At 46.1% G+C, this 24,565-nt stretch overlaps 1 protein-coding gene across 4 annotated transcripts in view; it reads left to right on the top strand.

The window, feature by feature from the left end:
- The window catches only part of LOC119180717 (arrestin domain-containing protein 3), a 379,819-nt gene that overhangs the window by 321,008 nt on the left and 34,246 nt on the right, over positions 1-24,565 (top strand). For 3 of the 4 annotated variants that reach the window (XM_075882898.1, XM_075882897.1, XM_037431847.2), the window contains one exon: positions 22,087-22,201. The exons of the other annotated variant lie outside the window; for it this stretch is intronic. In XM_075882898.1, the coding sequence (XP_075739013.1) occupies positions 22,087-22,201 (115 nt within the window). The remainder of the gene's footprint in view (positions 1-22,086; positions 22,202-24,565) is intronic. 4 annotated transcript variants of the gene reach the window in all.

Raw genomic sequence — 24,565 nt, 5'->3', positions numbered from 1 at the left:
TTCGCATTCAGCAAAGGACCCTCCAGATCCCTCAGCCAGTGGTCACCGCTACAACCTTCGCAGCCATAGCCAAACCGTGCGACAGGGACCTGCCGATTGACTACAGACTTTGTTACCCGGTAAAAACATTTCTTGCCTCTGTTCAAAGGAATTTTTAGGTTACGGAAAGTTGTAGAAAAACGTGTTCGCAACGACCTACATGTAGAAACTTTGAACACCTACTTAACCGCGTCTGTTGCACCTAAGGGTCTACGTATCATTTTGAAACCAGCCCTATCTAACATGTCTCAGCAAAATATAGATAGGTGGGACGACATATTAAGAAATGCTTCACTACAACTCACCCGAGCTACCCTTGATCATTATCGTTCTTCAAGCAAAAAAATCCTGCACCAACAAAATCAAATGTCAGCAAATTTAAGCCTCTTGTCTAATGAATCCACCGCACTAGAGGCATTCGCATCTAAAAAGAATCGTGAAATTTACGCATTGAAAGTCAAGAAGATGTCGCGTGATGGTGTTTGGTGCCCTAGCCAGAACAATGCATGCAATTACGTCCCTTTGCAAACAAATCCGGTACAAGCTTACCCCGATACTTCTTTGTCACCTTCCATTGACAAACATATCGTCAAGGAGCAGAACAATATAGTAAATATTTCGGACATTGTACTAAGTGCTGAGGAACGCAGTGATCTGTGCCGCGGTCTCAATTTCTGTCCTGCCACAGGCGGACACAGTGAATTTCAATTACTGAAAGACTTGGATATTTTGCCCGCAACTTACGCTTGCGCGAGTTTTTTCATGACCGGCAAAAAACAAATGGTTCCGCAAGCGCATTACCTTCTGGAAAGCGTTGGGTACCTCCCTCACAACGAGACAGATGCTTAGATGTGTATATCAAAGCTGTACAACGAGACGTACTACAGTCGTATCGAAAGCAAACGCCGCTTCGCCGTAACCTAACCACCAGTGAAATGAAAGCATTAAATGCCTTTTCCTGTCACAACGACAACGTCATCAAGCCTGCGGACAAAGGTGGGGCTGTTGTCATGATGAACAAGTCTGATTACGAAGCAGAGGCCCAAAGACAGCTCGCAGATACGAGTTTTTACAAGCTTCTGGATCACGACCCCACTGAACAATTTAAATCTCTTGTACAGAGCACTTTGCTAGAGCTTTTGTAAAACAAAAAAGTGCCTGACAATGCGATTCATTCTCTTATTCCTTTAGGTCCTGTTTCCGGTCGTTTTACCTTTTGCCTAAAATACACACGATAAACAACCCCGGCCGTCCCATTATTTCAGGTATAGGTACTGTCACAGAAAAATTGTCCAGCTATGTCGATTCTCTGATCAGTAGTATCCCAGCATCACTTCTGTCTTACGTAAGGGACACTACCGACTTTGTTTCTGGTATAATTGATCTGATTATTCCTCAAGGTTCCTTTTCGGTCACGCTAGACGCATCGTCTTTATACACCAACATTCCGCATGTAGACGGAATAGCGGCAGTTGCCAGGTCCTATGAAGCAGCATCACCGGGTAAATTTATCGACAGCAACACATTAGCAGTATTACTCAGGCTCATTTTAGAGCTAAATAACTTTCAATTTGAAGGGCAACACTATGTCTGAGTCAGTGGCACGTCAATGGGTACGCGTATTGGACCCAACTATGCCAATATATTCAAGGGCCAGCTTGAACGTGAATTTTTTGAAATTCGTGCGCTGAAACCTTTTTGTTATAAACGTTACATTGATGACATTTTCCTTATTTGGCCGCATGGAGAACAGGAGTTGCTTTCCTTCATATATGACTTTAATGATGCCCATCCACCAATATCATTTTCTCATACCTATTCCACATCAACGCTTAGTTTTCTTGATGTAAGCATTTCGATTGTAAATAATTAGCTATCCACTGCTCTATACAGGAAGCCTACAGACCGGAAACAGTATTTGCACTTTGACAGTAGCCACGGGAAACATTGCAAAACTAGCATTCCGTACAGTCAGGCCTTACGCTTTAAAAGAATCTGCTCAGAGCAATCAGAGTTTCAAAAAAAAATCGCGGAACACTAAAGGATGCTCTAGTAAAACAAAAATATCCGCCGCAATTAATTGATGACGCAATAAAACGTGCCGACGTGCATAATCGTAGAACGCTGTTGTGCGCTGCTAAAAACTCGACTCCCTCCCCACAGACAAACTTAGTCCTTACCCATTCTGCGTCAGTTCCGCGTGTTTCGAATGTGCTGAGAAAGCACCACAATATTCTAATGCAAACTGAACGCTCAAAAACCATTTTCACCGAACCACCTAAAGCAGTGTATCGCAAATCTTCTTCTTTATACGGATAATCTTACCCGGACCCAGCATCACTTTTGTTTTTGATATATTATATATATATATATATATATATATATATATATATATATGTATATATATATATATATATATATATATATATATATATATATATATATATATATATATATATATATCCGGCAGTGGACGTAGTCAGGCTGATGATATATATATATATATATATATATATATTTATATATATATATATATATATATATATATATATATATATATATATATATATACCAAAAACAAAAGTGATTCTGGGTCCGGGTAAGATTATCCGTAGGGAAGACGACGCACGTACGAAGTGATTTTATTGACGTTTCGGCCGTGGGACCGGCCTTCATCAGATGGATCCGGCCTTCATCCTGATGAAGGCCGGATCCATCTGATGAAGGCCGGATCCATCTGATGAAGGCGTTGACTGGCGGGATATTCTACATGCCACGTGTTTTCACCCAGCCTTTCAGTGATGATGAATGGTCCTTCGTACTTCGCGTAAAGCTTCTTTTCAGGTGATTGTGTGCATCGTTGCACCCACACTTCGTCTCCTGCACTCTATAGTGGTGCTGGTCGGTGCCGGTGGTCGTAGCACCATTTTGGGGCCTTTTGCGCGTTTTCGATTCCTTGGCGTGACATGACATGGCAGGTGGTTTCCCTGGCACGCATGACATGGCATGTGGTTTGCCTTGAAGCGGTATGTCTGCAGCTTTCAAGGGGTGCTCAAATTGTACACGGCAGACAGTTTTGGAACCTGCCCGTACACAACTTCATAAAGTGAAAATCCAATTCATACCTGGAATGCCGTGTTAATCGCATATGCAGCTGCTTGTAGGTGATTGTCCCAGCCAGCTTTAATAGGTATCTTGTTCCTACAATACAATACAATACAATACAATACAATACAGTAGAGCATGTATTGTTCCTACAATACAATACAGTAGAGCCTGTAGAGTCTGGTTGTATCTCTTCGTCAAGCCATGCGTTTGCGGATGGTACGCTGAAGTGAAATGTTGTGCGACACCAGCGTTTCGGAGGTACGTCCGGAGCTCATGATTGTGGTAAGTAGTCGCTGTGCGCGAGATTGTCTAGGCAGGCCGTGTTTCCTGCAGGAATCTGATCGCACAGCTGGGTGCGAGAGAGGGTGCTGCAACAACCTCCACGAACTTTGAGAACTGGTCCACTGCGACTATGATGTATCGGTTCTCTGCCGCTGTAGTCGGTAATGGACCGACGTGGTCAATCCAGATTGTGTCGAAAATAATGTCTGGGGGCAGAATAGGTGTAAGTAGTTTAGGTTGGCATCCCAAGACATGCCTATGCTTGTGGAACACCTCGCAGCTTGCGACATAGGATTGAACGCTTCTCTCCATCCTTGGCCAGCAGCACTGTTCTTGGGTCTTCCGAAGAGTAGGTAGGCGACCAACGCTTCCACCTTCCGGGGCATCATACGGGGCGTGTAGGATTTCGGAACGCATAGTCGATGAAATGACTAAAAGGTGGCATTCTTCTTGGCTAGTAGTTCAATGGTGTATATACAATGATCTACCGCGAAGGACAAGCCTTGAATTACTGTGCTAGCTTTCTGAAGACGTTATTATTGCTGCCAAATCCGCATCGTACTGGTGAGAGTTTGAGATACCCTCTTGCCAAATCCAGCCTTCTTTGGCTTGTGAAGAGGTTTCCTCGCACGGGTTTCGCGACAGTGCATCGGCAGTCTGGTTTAGTGTTCCTGTGCAGTGCCTCACATCGTAGGTGTAGTCTTATAGCCGGATGATGCAGCGAGTGAACCTGTGTGTCAGGTGTTGCTTAGCAAACAATCACGCAATCGCAGCATTGTCCGTCACTACCGTGAACTTGTGACCGAACAACTAGTGCCGGAACTTCTTGTCCATGCTCCAGACTGCAGCCAGACACTCTAACTCGTCTCAGTGGTAATGGCGTTCCACGTCGGATAGCTTGCGGCTAGCGTACGCTAAGACATGCTCAGCTCCATCTGGGTCACGCTGAACGCTACTCCTAGACCGACCGTATGCGTCGTTGTGCACTTCAGTGTCCCATTTATCGTGAAAATGACCAAAAAAGGGACCCTGAGTGTGCCGTTGCTTGAGGATATGAAAGGCAGCATCCTGTGAAAGACCCCACGCAAAAGTCGACGCTTTGTTAAGCATATTTTTGAGTTAGGCTGCTGCTGATGCGAAGGTAGGAACAAATTTGCGCATATACGCCGTGAGGCCTAGAAATGCCTGCAGCTGTTTCAGACACGTTGGAGCAGGGGAATTGGCTACAGCTGCTACTCGTTCAGGTAAAAGTTGAACACCATCTGCAGAAACGGTGTGTCTCAAGTAAGAGGTTATGGGCGACAAAAATTGGCATTTTTCTCGGTTAAGATGGAATCCGGCATCAAATAGTCGTTGGAGAACGTTATCCGAATTTTGCAGATGTTCCTCTTCTGTTGCTCCAATGAGCAATATGTCATCAAGATACACGACACAAGCATAATTTTTCAATGAACCCAGGGCCACAATCATGGCACGCTGAAATGTACTCGGCGCTGTTCGCAGCCCAAAAGGCATGCGGCTGAACTCATAGAGACCCGAAGGCGTCCGGAACCCAGATTTGCACTTGTCTTCTTCAGCAACATTAATTTGCCAATATCGCACACGGAGGTCAAGTGACGAAAAAAATCTAGAGAGCCGTACAGTGTCTATGGCGTCACCTATTCGAGGAAGCTGGTATGAATGAATCAGGAATTGTGTGCTTATTCAATTCTCGATAATCAACACAAAACCTCAGGCTCCCATTCTTTTTCCGGAAGACACGGCAGGCACGGCCCAAGGGCTAGACAATGGTCTGATTACGTCAGCTGGCAGCATTTCGTGCACTTGTTCGGCGTAACGTCACAGTGGTACAGAGATGGGTGCGTTATCATCTGTGGGTATTGGATGTTGAAGTAAGCTAGTACCTGGTAGCTGCGACGTACTTTCCCGAAAATCACTCTATGCCGTTCGAGCACTGAGGAAAGGGTTGTAGGTCCGTCAGCCTCTCCTTTAGTAATTTCAGTCGAACCCGAGACCAATGGACATAGAAAGACTTCGCCACGCTTGATGACAAGCTGTACATCACCAGATAGGAGATAGTGGGCTCCCAGGACCAAGTCTGTGGGCAAATGCTCCAAGACCGGAACAGCAGTCAGGAATTCATTCCCGGCTTCTGTTTGCAGCTGCATGTCGAGTGCACCGACCGGTGAGGCGCTGCCACCGAGGCCGCAAAGAGGTGGGTCGGTCCACGGCTGCAGGGCGGCGGGGGCGTGCCATCGAAGCAACGCTGTGCGCTGCACTCCAGTATCCACTAGAGCTCTAAGCTCCCCGATGCCACCGACACGGACGCGAACTGTAAAGAATGGATGCAATTGGTATTTAACGGCTTGGTGCGAAGCTTGTGGGCAACTCTCAGTTCCATGTCCGCAGTGAGCGCACCGGCAGCAAGCATGTCGCATTGGCGCACGTTCCTGCGCAGGGAGAGCACGAAACCGCCATCTATGTCCTGCAATTCTACCGCTCTTTGGATGAAAGTGCGAATGTCATGATGTTATGTTTGCACAGACAGTATTTCAGCATGCGTCAAGCCATATACGCCAACGACGACGTACTGTCTGGCTGCTGCAGAGGGCCAGGCTTTGTCACACGCCTGTAGGAGGTGTAATTTCTCGTAAATATAGGTGGAAATGTCTTCTGTGGGTGCTTGCTGGCGTGACCGCATCTTCATAATTCGAGTGTCGTAGGCACCTGGACGTGGTGCAAATGGAGACGTCAAAGCAGCACTCCAAGTAGACCACGATATGTACTTGTGTCTCTGGAAACACTGCCAGGCTTGGGCAGCACTTCGGAGACGATCTTCCGCGATGAAATTTTTAGTGAGTCCTGGCCAAGAATATCTTCACGCGATCGAGTCGATGGTGCCAATCCAGGTAGTTGTGTCGTCTTCAAACCCATGAAACTCCAAAATTTCAGTCCCAGCAAGTAACCTGAGTGCAGCACACTCAATGGCGGACGTTGAGCATCGTGCCGTATTGTTGAGCTGTTGTGCCAGCATGGCAAGGTCGGCGTCGTCATACTGCCATGGAGCCGCCGTAGAGGCTTCGACGCCGTCTTCAGACTCCAGGAGTTCTTGTTGACTTGGAAGGGCCACGGATGTAGGCGGGTTAACGTATTCCGATGACTGTACGGTTTGTGACTGCGCCATTGTAAGGAACGAGACTCAGAGACAACACCTGATCCTGGGCCAGCTGTTCTTATTCTGTTCTCTAGTGTGATGACCGAAGGCGAAGAGGAGAACTGGATTGTGGGGTATGGGTTGGGATTGGCGCAGAACAGAATAAGAACAGCTGGCCCAGGATCGGGTGTTGTCTCTTAGTCTTATTCCCTACAATATATATATATATATATATATATATATATATATATATATATATATATATATATATATACATATATATATATATATATATATAAATTAAACATTGAGAATAGTGCAGTATCGGAAACAAAACAATGTTTATTTATAGCTAACAGTTTCGTCTGGCAGACCACGCTTCTTCGGAGGTTCTATGCGAAATGATACAAGTTCCCGCAGCCGAAGGCCAGCCTCACAGTTTGGAGACCTCCAAAACTAAAAAAATAAAAAATGAGAAAAAGAAGGAAAAAAAGAAAAAAATTGGTCCCGCACTTGCATGTTTCTGCATATGTCCTCGAAAGGCGGTAGTCTTGTGTGTGGGGATAAAGTGAACAAGAGATTTATTTAATGTTCTGTGCAAGAAAATCGTTGAGTGATATTCTGGAGGTGCTGCGTTAGAGCGTGCAGCGGAGGCTAACGAGCACATCAAGGCACGTCACTCGTGAGACATGAGCGCCGTTTGTCAGTTTTCTTAGAAAACAAAATGCGTGGCTCTGAGACGGCTGCGCGCGCCCATCTCAGAGGTAATAAGGTGTAGAACGCAAGGCGACGGGTATGTGCCACCACCGTCCGGTCTTAGCAGAGCGTTAGAAATACTCCCCGTTGCGTGCAAGCGTTGCACGGTCAGCGCAGCGTGATAAGTGCTACTGTCCTTAAAATTATTTATGTATGCCTTTTCAGTAAAAGACACACATGCAGAATATATAAGTGTTGTTATGGTGCCCCAGACATGTGCAATAATTGCTTTTTAGTTGAAAAGTGCACAAGCATTAACGCTCAACTATGAGCAACATTGGTGGGCGCTGCGGATGGGGTCGGCCTTTTTAAATATCCGATACCGTTAAGTGTGGAAAAACAGACAAATGGACAGACAGACAAAAATTTTTGCGTTAAAGCTCCCCAAGAAAGACTATCGTCATTAAAAAAACGAGACAAACGGGCTAGCGAGGCAAGAGACAGAGAACAAGAAGAAGAAAGAGAAAGGAGGGACGGAAAGTTGTTGGAAGCGGGTGGGTAATTGAAACTGAAGGTAGATAAGACGCGCCGCCAGAAGAGGCAACCAAGAAAACGGGCAACAGGGAAACATATTGCCGCTTACTCGCATCCCACACACGGATCGAGTTGAAGTTCACGTGGTTAGGCGGCTGTTCAGACAGGAGACAACGCCTTGCTTCGGGCCGGCTATTTGTTTGTTTGTTTTTTGCCTCTAATCCATGGCTCGTACCCACTCTGGGGGATTGGCCAAGAGAACATATAGTCTCACACGGACAATAACTGCATTATTGCTTACAACGAAAAAAAGGGGGGGGGTTATTTAGGGAAGACAGTATGTTGAAAAAAGAAAGAAACCAAAGATTTTGATAGTGAGAAAAAAGAATCAACAAGAAAGTAGACACTAGTAGCTATAACTTGATTTTGGGAGCCGACCAGACAGCTGGTTTTGCCAAACCCGATTAATTTGGTATGTCATGGATTTATCCAGATTTCAAAAATTACTTTTCCACGTGGTTTTTTTTAAGTACCTGTTAACGTGGGCTTTATGTTGAAAAACGTTTAGAGTCTTGAATAAAATTACACACCGCTTGGAATGCATCTCTGTGGCAACTTCCCAAAACAGAGGCACCAAAACTTGGAACATTTTCTGTGGTTAAATTTAAACCTAGCTTCGCAAATGGAATATCTAAAAGGCTATTCCCTTCTGAGCTTCTTCTTCCTCCTCTAACACGCTCGCCTAGCATGCGCGTCTGTGCCAGAGTGCCAGTTTTGGTCTTCGTCATCACACACTACCATGACTGAGAGCATTGTCGACGTCGATGGGCCAGACGACAATGTTCTGGTGGGTGAGGCTAGCTGCAGGAGTTGACAGGGCTTGAGGTGGGCGGGGTTGGTTGCATCGACGTGGTCGGCCTCGACCAGGCTGGACGTTTGTCGGAATTGGCTCTGGTGGCCGACACTGCCTATGTTGCCTGGATCTTTCGTCATATCTTGGTGAGGACTGGGTTCTGGTTGGTCCCTTTGGTGATGATGAGTTCGCGGGCCCACATTGATTGTCGTGTGGTGGTCTACAACCTCGGCCACGCTGCGACATTTCAGAAAAAGCAGTTCGAGTTCGTTTTTTCTTTGGTGGACCAAACAGGCAGACTCGTGGTACTCAAAGTTCCCAGAGTAGGGTGGCTTGGAGTCCAATTTTCTTGGTGATGGTTTTGGCGGTCGGTTCTAACTGGATCGACATGGTCACATGTTGATCGCAGAACACTTGCTTTTTTCTCGCCCCATTTTAAAAGACAGGGCAGGAACTTGTTGGTTCGGTAACGCTACATGTAGCACCACACTCAGCCGTCTGCGCAATTTCCGATGGGTCGAGAGGCGCCTGGCGGTTCTAGTCGACTTTTGCGTCAGTGTAGCGTGGTGTTCTTGCACTGACCTGTAACGTGGCGCTTTGGCGCTTTTGCAGAGTTTTTACTGTTGGTCTTTTTGACGTTCTCAAGTCAGCAATACTTGAAGCCTAACTACGTAATGGCGGGTGACCATTGTCGGAGGCCGTTGCAGCAGAGAACTTGGACCGCACACGAAGGTGTTCAATGAAGTTGATCTCAGACTTCTCACAGACCTTCATTTCTTCTGAAAAGTCTTCTTTGAGCGATTCATAAGTGCTCTTACGTTTGGCCATTGAATGTGTCACACGTAGATCCGCATCCGTCTGGTCAGAGAACAGGCTGTTGTAATCTGTCGAGACGCACGTACTAGGCAACAGAACGTGCACTGCAACGTGGGCTAGTGCATCTAAGTGTTCAAGAGATGACGAGCATGGGTACAAATTTTCCGATCAATATAGATGCGTAAAGATCTCGACCATTGGCATGGGTGTTCTGGCGCCGGATACTGAGGCAGAGCCAGAGCATGGCTTTTGACCTGTGTCATTACAAGGCCCAGCTGTGTAGCTCCCTGCAAGCGAGCTGCAGCACGTAGTTGCAGCCTCGAGGTAGGGCGCTACCTGAGCTCCGTCTTCGGGGAAGATCTAGCTGGACTTGCTGGAGCCGCAGGGAATCCGGCCGAAAGGGGCAATCAGGGCAGTACTTCATTCTGCCCAGGACTGCTTCCTGATGCCTTCGTACTTCTGCCATGCACCGGCATCATCCCGAAAGCGGTCGATGGCAACGCACCATTTTTCTGGCTCCGTCCGATTCTCGCGAGCTCTGAGGGCGTTGTCGGTCGCCAGCTGCTTCGTTGCTCTGTGTAACCCGTAGACTTAGGGTATTTCACAGGCGGCTTTAGATTTGAGACTGCTTGCCAAGAATGCTCCACCCCATTCTTTATCTTCTAGTTCCTTTATTCTCGTGGTTCGGCTCCTTGGTTATTACCTGCCCTAAGTAGACATAGTCTTTTACAACTTCAAAAGGACTATTACCTTTCTCGAAGAGCTGCTTTCTTTCGAGGTTGTTGTATATTACTTTCGTTTTCTGCAGAATAATTTTATGACCCACCTTTCTGCTGTCCTTGTCTAACTCCGTAATCATGAGTTGCAATTCGCCCCCTGAGTTATTCAGCAATGCAATGTCATCGTTGAAGCGCAGGTTACTAAGGTACTCTCCACTAACTCTTATCCCTAATTATTCTCATTCTAGGCCTCTGAAAACCTCCTGTAAGCATGCGGTAAATAGCATTGTGGAGATTGTATCCCCAAGACTTACACCGTTCTTCATTGGTATTATGTTGCTTTCTTTATGAAGCATTATGGTAGCAGTTGATTCCTTGTAGATTTCTACATGATGTTTATATACGCTTCATCGACATCCTGATTCCGCAGTCTGCATGACTGCTGATATTCCTACTTAATCAAACGCCTTCTCGTAATATATGGAGGCTACGCATAGTGGTTGGCTATATTCTGAGCATTTCTCTATTACCTGATTGATAGTATGAATGTGGTCGATCGTTGTGTAGCCTGTTTGAAATGCTGCTTGTTCCTTTGGTTGATTGAATTCTAATGTTTTCTTAACTCTGTTAGCCACAACCTTTGTAAATATCTTGTATAACACAAATAGCAAGCTGATCTGCCTGTAATTCTTCAAGTACTTGTCATCTCCTTCCTTATTTATTAGGATTGTGCTAGCATTATTCCGAGACTCCTGTACTCTTCCACTCAGGAAACACCTCGTAAACAGGGTGGCTAGTTTTTCTAACAGATTTGTCCTCCATCTTTCAGCAGATATCATGTTACCTGATCCTCACCAGCAGCTTTGCCTCTTTGCATGCTCTCCAAGGCTTTTCTGACTTCTATCAATACTGGTGGGGTGTCCCTATCCATATTGGTAGTTATTTTGCCTTCTTTGTTTCTTGGTGCATACATCCAGTTTTCGCCTGTCACAAGTTTCCTCTTCACTGCTTTGACGCTTCCTCCACTTTGAATGCGAAGCATGCGAACTTTAGCGACATTGAGCGTATCTATCTATCTATCTATCTATCTATCTATCTATCTATCTATCTATCTATCTATCTATCTATCTATCTATCTATCTATCTATCTATCTATCTATCTATCTATCTATCTATCTATCTATCTATCTATCTATCTATCTATCTTTCTATCTATCTATCTATCTATCTATCTATCTATCTATCTATCTATCTATCTATCTATCTATCTATCTATCTATCTATCTATCTATCTATCTATCTATCTATCTATCTATCTATCTATCTATCTATCTATCTATCTATCTATCTATCCACATACACTTTTAGCTCTCCTGGCCGCATCGATAATGGTATCTATACAAAACTTGGCATAGCATAACATTAATGTATGAAAAACATATCTGACTAGTCATAACATGAAAATCTTGGTATGTATGATGAATGTCATGATTTTTATTTCATGATCCTGCAGCTTTCGCGGTAGTTCCATTCACATGGCATGTTGCAAAACTGGTATGGTATGACATGATTGCATGTCGAACACTAGCGACAGACCGTAACATGAAAATCATGACATGCGTGTTATGTAACAACATGACTACTTATCACGCTCATGATGCGCTCGCGGCAATTTCGCTAGCGTCACATACACCAAATTTAGTATTGCAGTACATGAATGGATATTGAAGGTACGTGACTGGTGCAAACACGATATACATGAGATGCGCGTCATGTAACAACATGACTACATGTCACACTGATGATGTGCTCACGGCTGTCTCGCTAGCTTCACATGCCAAATTTGGTATTAGGTGACGCCAATGGATGACGAGGGTATGTGACTGGTACAAACATGATAGTCATGAGATGCTTGTGATGTGAGAACACGACTACATGCCACAGTCAAGCCGCCAATACATTTCGACGTGACGTGGTGCGCGTGCTCGGCGGTGTTCATTTCGACGCGTCACGCAAACGTTGCGACGCCAGGCGCCGGTCCTGCCAAATACTAGCAGGCGCGCGCCGCGCTGCGTTGCTTTGACGCATGCACGTTTCAGCGCGTTCGGCGCCCCTCCATCCCGAAAAGAGGGAGACGCAGTGCTGTCTGAGTAACGGATCGGCGTGAAATGTAGCTTGTCGCATTTCACACCGGTTGCCGGCGGGCCACGCCGACGGACGCCGGTCGCATCGGTCGCACCTGGCGTCAGACTATAGAGTGCTCGCGTTTCACTAACGTAGCGTCGCTGTGCGCAGCGTGCGCGTGCGTTAACGTTACGTTGAAGTATATTGAGCCCTTTATGATGCGCTCACGCCCGTTTTGCTAGCTCCAAAAATACCAAACTTGTTGTTACGTGACGTCAATGAATGACAAATATATATGATTGGTGCTAACATGACAATCCTGACACGCGTGTCATGTAAGAACGTGACAGCATACCACGCTCATAGCGTGCTAGTGGCCGTTTCGCTAGCTCCACATATACTAAATTTGGTATCACGTGACGCGAATAGATGACGAAGGTAAACGACACATCCAAACATGATAATCGGGACACGAAAGTCGTGCACGGCATCATTTACCTCCACCTCTTAACGTTGTGCTAATTTTAAAGTAGCACATGAATATTTTTCATTCCTGCTTTCCATATCATCGACTCCTACTGTACGTCGATATGCAAATTTTTTTCCGAGCGTGTTCAATTCTCTCCGTGTTATACCTTCTTAAATCAGATACCTTACGCTTATTATTCAACTTCAAAAGCTCTGCCAGTTCTAATTTGTCTGTTTTACTTGAGACTTTCATGCTTTCACGCTTCATAATGAATTTTTTTGTTTCCTGGGAAAGCTTGCCAGTGTCCTGTCTAACTACCGTGCCTCCAACTTCCACGGCACACTCCGTAATGATAATCGAGAAATTATCATTCATTGTACCTACGTTAAGATTTCTTTCCTCAATAAGGGCTGAGTACCTGTTCTGAAGTGAGACTCTGAATTAAAGGTACTTTCCCTCTGTGTGCTAGCTCATTGATTGGCTTCTTGCGTATCAGTCTCTGTCGTTCCTTCTTCAAGTATAGGCGAACTCGAGACCGTACCATTCTATGGTCACTGCATCGTACCTTGCCAACCACTTTCACATCCTGCACGATGCCTGGGTGTGCACTCATTATAAAGTCTATTTCGTTCTTATTTTTGCCATTAGGGCTCCTCCATGTCCACTTGCGGTTTCCTCGTTTTCGGTAGAAAGTATTAAAAATCCCCTGAATAATTGCGTTCTGCGAATTCTACTAGTAGCTCTCCTCTGGCATTTTTAGTACCGATGTCACAATCTCGTACTGCCTGGTCTCCAGCCTGCTTCTTCCCTACTTTTGCATTAATGTCTCCCATCACTACAGTGTTTTGTGTTTTTACCTTACTCGTTGCCGATTCCACGTCTTCATAGAAGCTTTCAACTGAAGCGTCACCATGGCTGGGTGTTGGCGCGTAAGCGTGTACTTGCTTCATCTTGCATTGAATTTAATTACGGTACCTAGTGCTCCTTCATTAATGCTATAGTATTTCTCTATGTTGCCAGCTATGTTTCTGTGAATTAGGAACCGCACTTTCATTATTCTTCAGCCATCCAGGCCCGAATAGCAAAGAAGAAGCCCATTCTGTAGCACCATAGAGGCCTCGTCCTCTTAACCTCACCGAGCTCTATTATATCCCATTTAACACCGTCTAGCTCCTTGAATACTACAGCTAAACTTGCCTCATTAGACAAGGTTCTCGCGTTAAACGTTGCCAAATTCACGTTCTGAAGGCGGCCTGTCCGGATGCAGAGATTCTTAGCACCCTGTGCTACATTGCAGATCTCACCACCGCCGTGGTCAGTTGCTTCGCAGCTGCTGGGGACTGAGGGCCGTGAGTTAATTGACGTATGCACGTGGAAGGTAGTGGCCAGATCCTGTACCAGGGTGGCCAATCCATCTCTGGTGAGGGAGCATGTAACCGGTGGTGATCACCGGTGAGGCCGCATCCCAGGTCACTCAATGCAGTTCTATCACCACGCGGACTTTTTTTTATCCGGTTGGGAACTGCGCACCACCGTAATTTTAGCCACGGGCTTTTTTCTATATATATATAAATATATATATATATATATATATATATATATATATATATATATATATATATATATATATATATATATATTGTATGCCTGCCTCCATATTGTATAGTAGGCTCCATATTGTAGTGTATATCGGGCTCCATATAGCTCCATACTGGGCTCCATACTGTATGCCTGCCTGTTTTACCAAAAGTGAAGGTATTTTTCAGACGCCTTCTCTCCGTAACATTTTGGTGGAGAGTGCGGGTCTTCCCACAGTCAACATCACGACGATTCTACGCAGCGCACGTTTCTTGGCTGCCTGTGCGATGCCTGATCAAGACGAGCACGAGGATTATTCGGAGACTACCCCGACCGTGCTTCGTCCAACTACGCAGCAACCAACAGCACCGCATTCAGCTGCTACTAACCGCACCATCGTCCTGACTCCACCGCGTGACCCAGGCGCCTTTTCGGGCAGTGACAGTATTGACGTGGAGGAATGGCTTCAGCTGTACGAAAGGGTGAGCGCTCTTTACAACTGGGATCCGATGCTCATGTTGGCCAATATTACTTTCTACCTTGATGGTACAGCTAAAGTTTGGTTTTCCAACCACGAGGAAGATATCATGAGTTGGGACATCTGTAAGCAGAAACTCATCGATCTCTTCGGCAAGCCCATCGGGCGTCGTCGTGCTGCGCCGAAAGAACTAGCGTGTCGACTCCAGTCCTGCACCGAGTCGTACGTCACATACATACAACATGTGCTCGCCCTCTGCCGGAAGGTTGGTGACAAGATGCCAGAATCTGAAAAGGTCGCGCACATCCTCAAAGGAATCGCCGATCATGCCTTCAATCTCCTCGTAGTTCGAAACTCATCGACCGTAGACGAAGTTATTAATTAATTCCGACGCTTCGAAGACGCGAAAAGTCGCCGTATTACTCGAAACTTTTTGCCTCTTCCCAACATGGCTGCAACATCTAAGTGCGAGGACGCCCATTTGCCACCAGCTCCTGCTCCTTCCGACAATATCGTGCACATCGTGCGCCACGAAATCGAGGCAGCATCTCCCCTGTCAGACCAGGTCCAGGCCCCTGACGACTCTCGCGCCTCTATTTCTTTGATAAAGAGTGTCGTACGCCAGGAACTGGCCAACGCCGGACTTCAGACGCTATGACCCGTTAACCGACCTGACTACCGACTGCCCAGTACACCTAATATGTCCCGCGGACCGAACAACCGCCCACGTAACCGGAACCCGACAAAATGGCGAACTTCCAATGAGAGTCCGATCTGCTTTGACTGTGAGCGAGTCGGCCATATTTCACGTCATTGCCGCACCTCCTGGGATTGCCAGCCATGGTCGCATTATGCCAACACCCGACGCCCACCTGCTAGCTCTCGGATGCCGATCTACACGGCACAAGATGATGCTTCGCCATCCAGGCCCGCCCAACGAAGCCACTCCCCGTCGCCCTCTGGACGCATGTCCCGCTCAACTAACCGGCGTCGCTCCCACTCACCCTCCTACCACCAGTCTTCGAAAAACTGAAAGGCGTAGCTCCTAGAGGTGAGCCTGCTTCGACGACCCGACCCGAAATTCCTCTACACACGATACCCGGACACAACAACTTGATTAAAGTAAACGTTGACGGTACTTCTGTGGCAGCACTCATTGACACCGGCGCTCACATACCAGTCATGAACTCCAGCCTTTGTGCTCGACTCAAGAAAGTGCTCACTCCTGCTCCGATCACTCTTGTCCGAGTAGCTGATGGTGCAACACCAGCGGCCACCGGGATGTGTGCCGCCCGTGTCACTGTTGCTGGACGTCATACCACTGTTTGGTTTTATGTACAGGACCACCGCCCACATGACATCATTTTGGGACTCGATTTTCTGTCGGAGCATTCCTCCCTAATTGACGGTTCTGCTGGTGTTGTTCAGCTCGTCCTACCACACGCCGTTGACCCTCCTGATCCTGCGCCGCCAAAGCTATGCTCCGCCGACTTTGTTCGCCTATCTTGTCGAGCTGTGACGTATATCGACGTCTCTTCTGATTCACCTGTAGCTGACGACGATTATGTCATTTCACCTAATCCTACAAAACTCTGTTCGCTTAATGTTGCGTTCCCTCACACCATCATCATAATGAAGGACAACGTGGCATATCTCCCTATTGTGAACTTTAAACTTTGCTCTGAACTGCTGCCACGAGGAATATTCCTTTCAACCCTTGCCCCGGCCAGCGACTACCACATATCGGTCTTAACAGAGGATACACCGTCATCTGCAAGTGTTCAGTCGCGCAGTACACTAGACTGCATAACTGGAATGATTGCCTCTGATCTCCCGGCCGATCATGTGGCTGCACTTTGTGGCCTTCTTGTGTCGTATCAAGACGTCTTTGATCTCTGCGATCAACCCCTAGGTCAAACGACCGTCGTAAAGCATCGGATCAACACCGGTGATGCAAATCCAGTACACAGGCGACCCTATCGAGTTTCGTCCACCGAGCGCCACGTGATCCAGCAAGAAGTCGACAAGATGCTTGCCCGAGACATCATTGAACCTTCTTCAAGTCCTTGGGCTTCGCCCGTTGTGCTTGTGAGAAAGAAAGATAACAGCAGGCGCTTATGTGTCGACTACAGAAATCTTAACAAGGTTACAAAAAAGACGTGTATCCTCTGCCGCGGATAGATGACGCTCTTCACTGCCTTAGTGGAGCAAATTATTTCTCTTTTATGGAGCTTCGTTCCGGGTACTGGAAGATATCAGTGGATGATATGGAGCGTGAAAAGACGGCATTTATAACTCCCGACCGGGCTCTATCAGTTCAAAGTAATGCCGCTCGGGTTATGTAATGCCCCGGCTACATTCGAACGAATGATGGACGCTCTTCTTCACGGTTTCAAGTGGTCAATCTCCTTATGCTACCTTCATGACGTCATTGTTTTTTCACCAACTTTCGAAACTCACCTCGAGCGTTTCTCAACAATTCTTTCGGTTTTCCGCAAAGCAGGGCTCCAACTAAACTCGTTGAAATGTCACTTCGGCCGCCGGCAGCTCACTGTCTTTGGGCACCTTGTCGATTATTCTGGTGTTCGTCCCAATCCTGAGAAAATCCGCACCGTCAAAGATTTCCCTGTGCCGACCTCTGCGAACGACGTTCGAAGCTTTGTGGGCCTTTGTTCTTACTTTCGTAGATTTTTGCGGAATTTCGCTGACGTCGCACGCCCGCTCACCTAACTATCAAAATAATTGTGACTTTTGTGTGGGGACCTGAACAAACCAAAGCAATTGTTGAACTGACGAGTAGACTTACGACGCCACCGATTGTCGGCCACTTAGATATATGCACTCCAACGGAAGTGCGTACCGATGCCAGCGGCCATGGAATCGGAGCCGTTTTGGCCCAACGACAGCATGACTGCGAGCGCGTTATTGCATACGCTGGCTGTCTTTTATCGCCAGCAGAGCGAAATTACTCCATCACAGAACGCGAATGCCTCGCACTCGTCTGCGCAGTGGCTAAATTTTGCCGTATTTGTATGGACGCCCGTTCACGGTTGTCACTGAACACCACGCCTTATGCTGGTTGTCGTCCTTAAAAGATCCTAGTGGACGTCTCGGCCGGTGAGCTCTGCGGCTACAGAAATATTCCTACACGGTTGTCTACAAATCAGGTCGCCACCATGAGGATGCTGATTGCTTGTCGCGTCATCCAGTAGACCTAGCAGACCTTTCTGAGAGCGGTGAGTCTACTTGCGTTTTGGCACTTTCCGCGTTTCGCAACATTGGATATCAGCAACGCCGTGATCCTCACCTCAGAGATATAATCCTTCGGCTTAGTGGTCCCACAACTCCTCTGTCTCTCCATATGTTCCTGCTCCAAGATGGCGTCTTATATCGCTACAGCATGCATCCTGACGGAACTGAGCTGCTGTTGGTCATACCACAACATATGCGCCAGAGTGTCCTTTCACAGTTGCATGATATTCCGACACCTGGTCACCTGGGAGTTTCAAGAACTTATGACCACGTTCGACGTCGCTTGTTTTGGCCCGGTATTTACCGATCCGTCTGCCGTTACGTCGCCTCTTGCATATCCTGTCAACACCACAAAAAACCAGCAACCCTTCCAGCGGGACACCTTCAGCCGAATCAAATCCCATTCGAACCATTTTATAGGGTAGGTGTTGACTTACTAAGACCGTTCCCTTTATCGGCCAGCGGAAACAAGTGGATAGCAGTCGCCACGGATTACACCACTCGGCATGACATCACGCGGGTCCTTCCTATGAGTTGTGCGACCGACCTCGCTGACTTTTTTCTAGAAGACGTCATATTACACCACGGCGCTCCTCGGCAACTACCTACCGATCGGGGTTGCTACTTTTTATCACAAGTTATCCACGACATATTACACTCTTGCGCTACAAAGCACAAGTTCACAACGGCATATCATCCTCAAAGCAACGGGCTCACGGAACGGCTAAATAAAACAATCACGGACATGCTCGCCATGTACGTTTCTTCCGACCATCATGACTGGGACTCCGCCCTTCCCTTTGTAACATTTGCCTATAATACGTCTCGGCATGACACTGCAGGTTTCTTGCCATTTTTCCTCCTGTACGGAAAAGAACCGACGTTGCCTTTTGACACGCTCCTTCCTGGCGTTAGCCACACGTCAGAATATGCCCGCGATGTGATCTCTAGAGCTCTAGAGGCACGTGAGATTGCTCGCCAGCGTCTGAGCGATTCGCAGGAACGACAACGACAGGTCTACAACGCGTGCCATCGTGATGTCCACTCCAGTCAAGGTGACACAGTCCTTCTCTAAACGCCGTAACGGCGAGTTGGCCTGTGCGAAAAGGTGACTTCACCTGTACACGGGTCCGTACCGTGTGGTGCGCCAAGTCACCGACGTGACATATGAAATTGAACCTCTTAACGCCACCAGCGCGCGATCGTGTTCTGACGTTGTTCAGGTCACTCGGCTGAACTGATATTACTCGGACCAACCAAGAACCGAGACGGTGCCTTCGCCGCCGGGGGTGATGCTACGGGGTGCCACAAATGAGCATTGTAGGAAAGAGGACGATGTTTAGGGCGAGCTCGTGCAGACTGGGCTCCATATTGTATGGCTGCCTGTTTACCAAAAGTAAAGGTATTTTTGAGACGCCTTCTCTCCTAACAATATTATCAGAGGGTGCATTTCTGGTAACTTTGGATGTTCATTCTACACATATAACTTTCTACATTCTACACAAATACAAACAACTTTGAATTTAATAATCGGTACTACCTTCAAATCAGTGGCACGGGAATGGGTGCAAGAATGGCCGCTAACTACGCTAACATAGTTATGCACCTCAAGATTGATAACTTTTGTATATAGCAGTCATATGTTTCTCTGGTTTTGTCACTAGTAGTGTTAAGAATTTTTTCTTTATTTCTGTACAAGTATGTACTCCATTTACTCTGTACAAAAACAATGTTACGCATGCTATATTAGTGTGTTATATTGTATTTCTTTTTATATTGTATGCTTTGAGGGGTGGTTTCGAGTGCCAGGGTCCTGTCAGGCAGAGGACATCTGCCTTTTGCCCTTGTATCCGAGACATACATTTGTCTGAAATAAAGACAACAACAACAACAACAACAACAACAACAACAACAACAACAACAACAACCATATAGAGTAAACTTTTCTTTCATCCTGTGATATCAAGCCTTCAATCGATAAACAGTGCCTAGACGACATAATCATGATATGAAGAAATTTGGAAAACAAGCTCCTCCAATTCATACAATCCATTTAACCAAGCGCATCCCAGCATTTATTTTACACTCTCCTACTCTAACACTGAAATGAGCTTCCTTGATGTACTCATTCGAATAGACAATAGTGCGTTAGTAACTAGCGTATACAGAAAACCTATGGACAGGCAGCAATACCCGCACTTCAAAAGCTGCCTCCCACGACTCTGCAAGACCAGCATTGCCTCTTTCCAAGCACACAGATTCATACAAATATACTCCCACACCGAGGACTTCCACAAAAGGAATATGAACCACCAATCACAAAGACACAAAGGTTTCTTGTAAGCATTATGTGACACCGGAAGGTGCCTTTTTGAACATATTAAGGAACACGAATATAATGTAGACGGGGCTATCAGTGAGCAACGGCTGCTTGCACACGTTTTCCAGACAAAGGAAATCACGTGCCACTTTGCGAAAGAGCAAAGGCAAAGTGGTACGTGAATTGACAGAGGCGATGTATATTAGGCAATTCGGCGAACAATGTATCAGTGTGCCGCCCCTGTCATTGTATGATAATGAATTTGGTTTTCCTTGTGGTAGTTTGTGACTGTAATTGTTCGAGATTTTCGTGTGCTTGTACGCATGCGTGAGATGTTTCATAAGATGAGCTGCGGTTCAATAAAATTCAGTTGCGAGTGTGCGCTTTTCCGAGTTTCTTCTCTCGTCTTCTTTCAAGTTTGCGCCAACGACGTTTTACACAAAGCTATGACAGCATGCAAAATCATAGAAACCGAGAAAATCTCGCAACGCTATAAAAAGTGCGCCTTGCTTTTTAGAACAAGGAAAGCCAGCTTTTATTGCAAAACATACCATGTCTGTTGTGCGGTGTCTTGGCGGCCCGGCACCGACGAAGAACAAAAAGCGTTGAACCGAAGCCCGCCAATGCCGCCAGTGGGAACGCCAGTAAGCTACCACGCCACGGGGCGCAGAGCACCCAAGGGAACATTTACCTCTTCCGAATGTTAGGTCACCAACTCTTTTATTTACCCATATATACAAGTCATGATACACGTCGCTGCTGTGCGAGGCGCCACATGACAACCGAAACCGAAACCGAAACAATCGCAACACCACAATGTTGACACAATGTTGCTGTTCCCTTGACTCCATTCTTGTGTAGCTTGTCTACTCTGTTTTTTCTTTTATCCTGTGAAAAGCGCATATACTATATTGCTGTGGTCGAAAAATAAAAGCCAGTTGTAGGTTCAGCGCTATATCTGTCTATGTATACTTTTCGTTCGTCTTCGTTCTATGCTCTCGGCTGCTGACCCGCAGGTCACGGGTTCGAATCCCGGCTGCGGCGGCTGCATTTCCGATGGAGGCGGAAATGTTGTAGGCCCGTGTGCTCAGATTTGGGTGCACGTGAAAGAACCCCAGGTGGTCGAAATTTCCGGAGCCCTCCACTACGGCGTCTCTCATAATCAATTGGTGGTTTTGGAACGTTAAGCCCCACATATCAATCAATCAATTCGTTCTATGCTACACCAACTAGGCCAACGCTCAACCTTTGTTTTAGCCCTAGGTGCGCCTTTGAAGAGGTATTATGCGGCATTTTGTTTTTGGGATACACAAGTGGACAGTGTGTTGCTTTTGTCTTATTTTGCGCATTCGGTGTCAATGCTGCAGGTGCGGGTGAGACTTACTGGGATGTTAGTTTTCAGTGATTTGGTACTCTGAATATCAAATGTAAAAAAAACAGCTCTGATCAGGCTATGAAGTAACTACTTCAGGAACTGGCAGTACACGTACCCATGTAGTCTGTACGGTACTATTTACTTGGACGTTACCACTGATTTCTGTCAATATATATATATATATATATATATATATATATATATATATATATATATATATATATATATATATATATATATATATATATATATATATATCATGAACGTGGTCTTCTTGTTGTCCCAACAGGTATGGGTGGAAATGGAGAAGTCCGGCGATGACCTGGTGATGAACTTTCCCATCACCATTGCCACCTGTCCATTCAGAATCCCAAACTCCAAGCAGGAGCCCTGCATCGACTATGGTACGAATGCCTAGATCCTGGTAGGCGTATGCCTCTTTTTGTGCAGAGGTAAACATATGTGGGCGTGATTCTGTAGGTACGACAGGGTTGGGATCAAGTAGTCGCCCGTTCACATCCCGCTCCCCTTTTTTTATTCGGCTATCTTATTGCACTAATGGTTTTCCATCACATTCTGTGCTTATGTACTTCAGTATAGCAGGTTGGCACCACTGTTCTATAGTTATTGAGACGCTTCGTACTCAGGTACTCAGCACCACCCCGTAAAGCACAGCTCGAGTGCCTCAGTGTGAAGCGCACTTGAGCATGAACAGGCAGCAAGAGAGTTGAAATCAAAAACAGGAAAGAACGTGGACGGTGCACGTAGCGCAAAAGCAAGATAACCGATGGTCATTAAGGATAACTGATTCGATTCGAAGAAAAGCGCGCCAGGAAGACTGAAAGTTAGGTGGACAGAGTAGATTAAGAAGTGAGGGATACAAGATGGTAGCAAATGGCACGAGACCAGGTTATTTGACACAGCATGGAAGAAGCCTTCGCCCAGCTGAGGGCATAGTCAGGGTGATGATGATGATGATTCAGCACAAGGAGGATAAAATAATTCACGCATCTACACGCAGTGAATCGCGACAAGAGGGTGAAAATAAGTGGGCAATGGTGCCGTACATGGGGAAGTGATTCCTATGTGAGAGAAAAGGTGATAATTGTGCGCTCCGTAAGTGTCTGCATCTAAGTGCGACACCTCAACAGTGGCTCACGAGGGAAGGGGATAAAGAAGCATTAAAAGGAATAGAGTGAGAAGTAAAGGTAAGATAGAGAAAGATGGGGGCACGGTCGAAGGAGTCCGAAGACGGGGTACCACTCAGCGAGAGCTTCACGGTGTCAGGAGATGGCGGAGGGCGAGCCGGTCGGCCAGAGCTGCGCTGTCATTGGAGATCGCGGGGGACAGCCGTTCGGCACGCAATCCATTGAGCGAGTTCGGTGCACCACATGTTTCCACTATACCATGTGTTACCCGAGCGTTACTGCATGTAATGCAACCTGAGTGACATGAAGTGGCATAAAGTGCCGTAAACAGTCGGCGACAAAGCGAGGTCCAAAGGTCCCTAATGTCTACTTTCACGCCGACGAGTAGTGTAAACGGTTGGTGCTTGTAAGTGCTCTGTATGGTTCTGTCACAAATATGAAACTTCACCGTACACGGAGCGGCTAAGTTAGGTGTTCTGTCACAAATATGATCAATATTAGTCTATTGTTTAACTTTTTCTAGTGCCTCGCATTACCGTACGTTACCCGAGCGTGTTGACACCAGATGTAAGGTCGAGTTTTATGGTTGAATTTTTAAATAGGCACTGGTAGGCATGAGAACACCAGTTGTGCTAATAACCTATGTGGTCAGGGGTCAACAGTAAATCTACACATCTCTTCATGGCCGCTTATTGACGCTCGCTTATATTCCTCGCAAATGCGAGAAGAGCAGTGTCATCATTGGGTCGTTTTTGAAGGGGTTGGTAGATGCGCTGTTTGTTGTTTCAGCGTCAGTTTAACCTGCTGACTATTTAGGCAGATTTTATCGTTCCGCCTTCCTTGTCCCTTAGTGCATAAATTTAGTTTTTCCTCATCCCAAGCTCTCTCTTCACCGCGTCGATGCTTCCTTCATTCTTTAGAGCATGTTCAATCATGTCCATGTTATTTCATTTCATTAATTTCATTTACTAATACTGTCAGCCCTTTGCGGGCTATCACAAGAGTAGAGTTGACTCATATAAAACAGAAATGTGCATAAGAGAAACGTAAGAAAAAGAACCTTCACTACTGGAACACAACATTTCAGAGCACATACAACAAATATATCATAATGGCTAAGCATATAGTTTAAACAGAGAAGTTTATGAAAAATAGGAAAAGAGAGCATCACTGCCGAAATACACATCATATTTTGCGCATAATAAAACACATAATAAATATTATAGCCTAGGTACAAAGAAAGTAAATCACACATATTCACAATCTTAGCGCATGGTATCAGATATTTGCGACACGTTATTGAAAGCCTTTGCGAAGTCTAAAAATATTAAGTCTGTTTGACCACGGGTATTAACTGTGCTAGATAAGTCGTGTACAAGCTCAGTAAGCTGAGTAACGGTGGATAACCCTTTCCTAAAACCATGCTGACAGGAAACAATTAAATTATGTTCATCGAGATAGGTTAGCAAGTGCTTTGATACAATGTGCTCTAATATTTTTGAACATGTGCTTGTAAGCGATATAGGTCGGTAGTTACTAGCGTGAGATGAGTAACCGCCTTTCTGTATGGGCACTATATGTTTTATTGCTTCTAAAAAGTCAGTAAGTGATTTTATTTTC

This window comes from Rhipicephalus microplus, unplaced genomic scaffold (assembly GCF_043290135.1).
Source record: "Rhipicephalus microplus isolate Deutch F79 unplaced genomic scaffold, USDA_Rmic scaffold_14, whole genome shotgun sequence".
In the NCBI taxonomy this organism is placed as follows: Eukaryota; Metazoa; Arthropoda; class Arachnida; order Ixodida; family Ixodidae; genus Rhipicephalus; species Rhipicephalus microplus.
The sequence above is the reverse complement of the archived record's forward strand: the minus strand, read 5'-3'. Positions and strand labels throughout refer to the sequence as shown.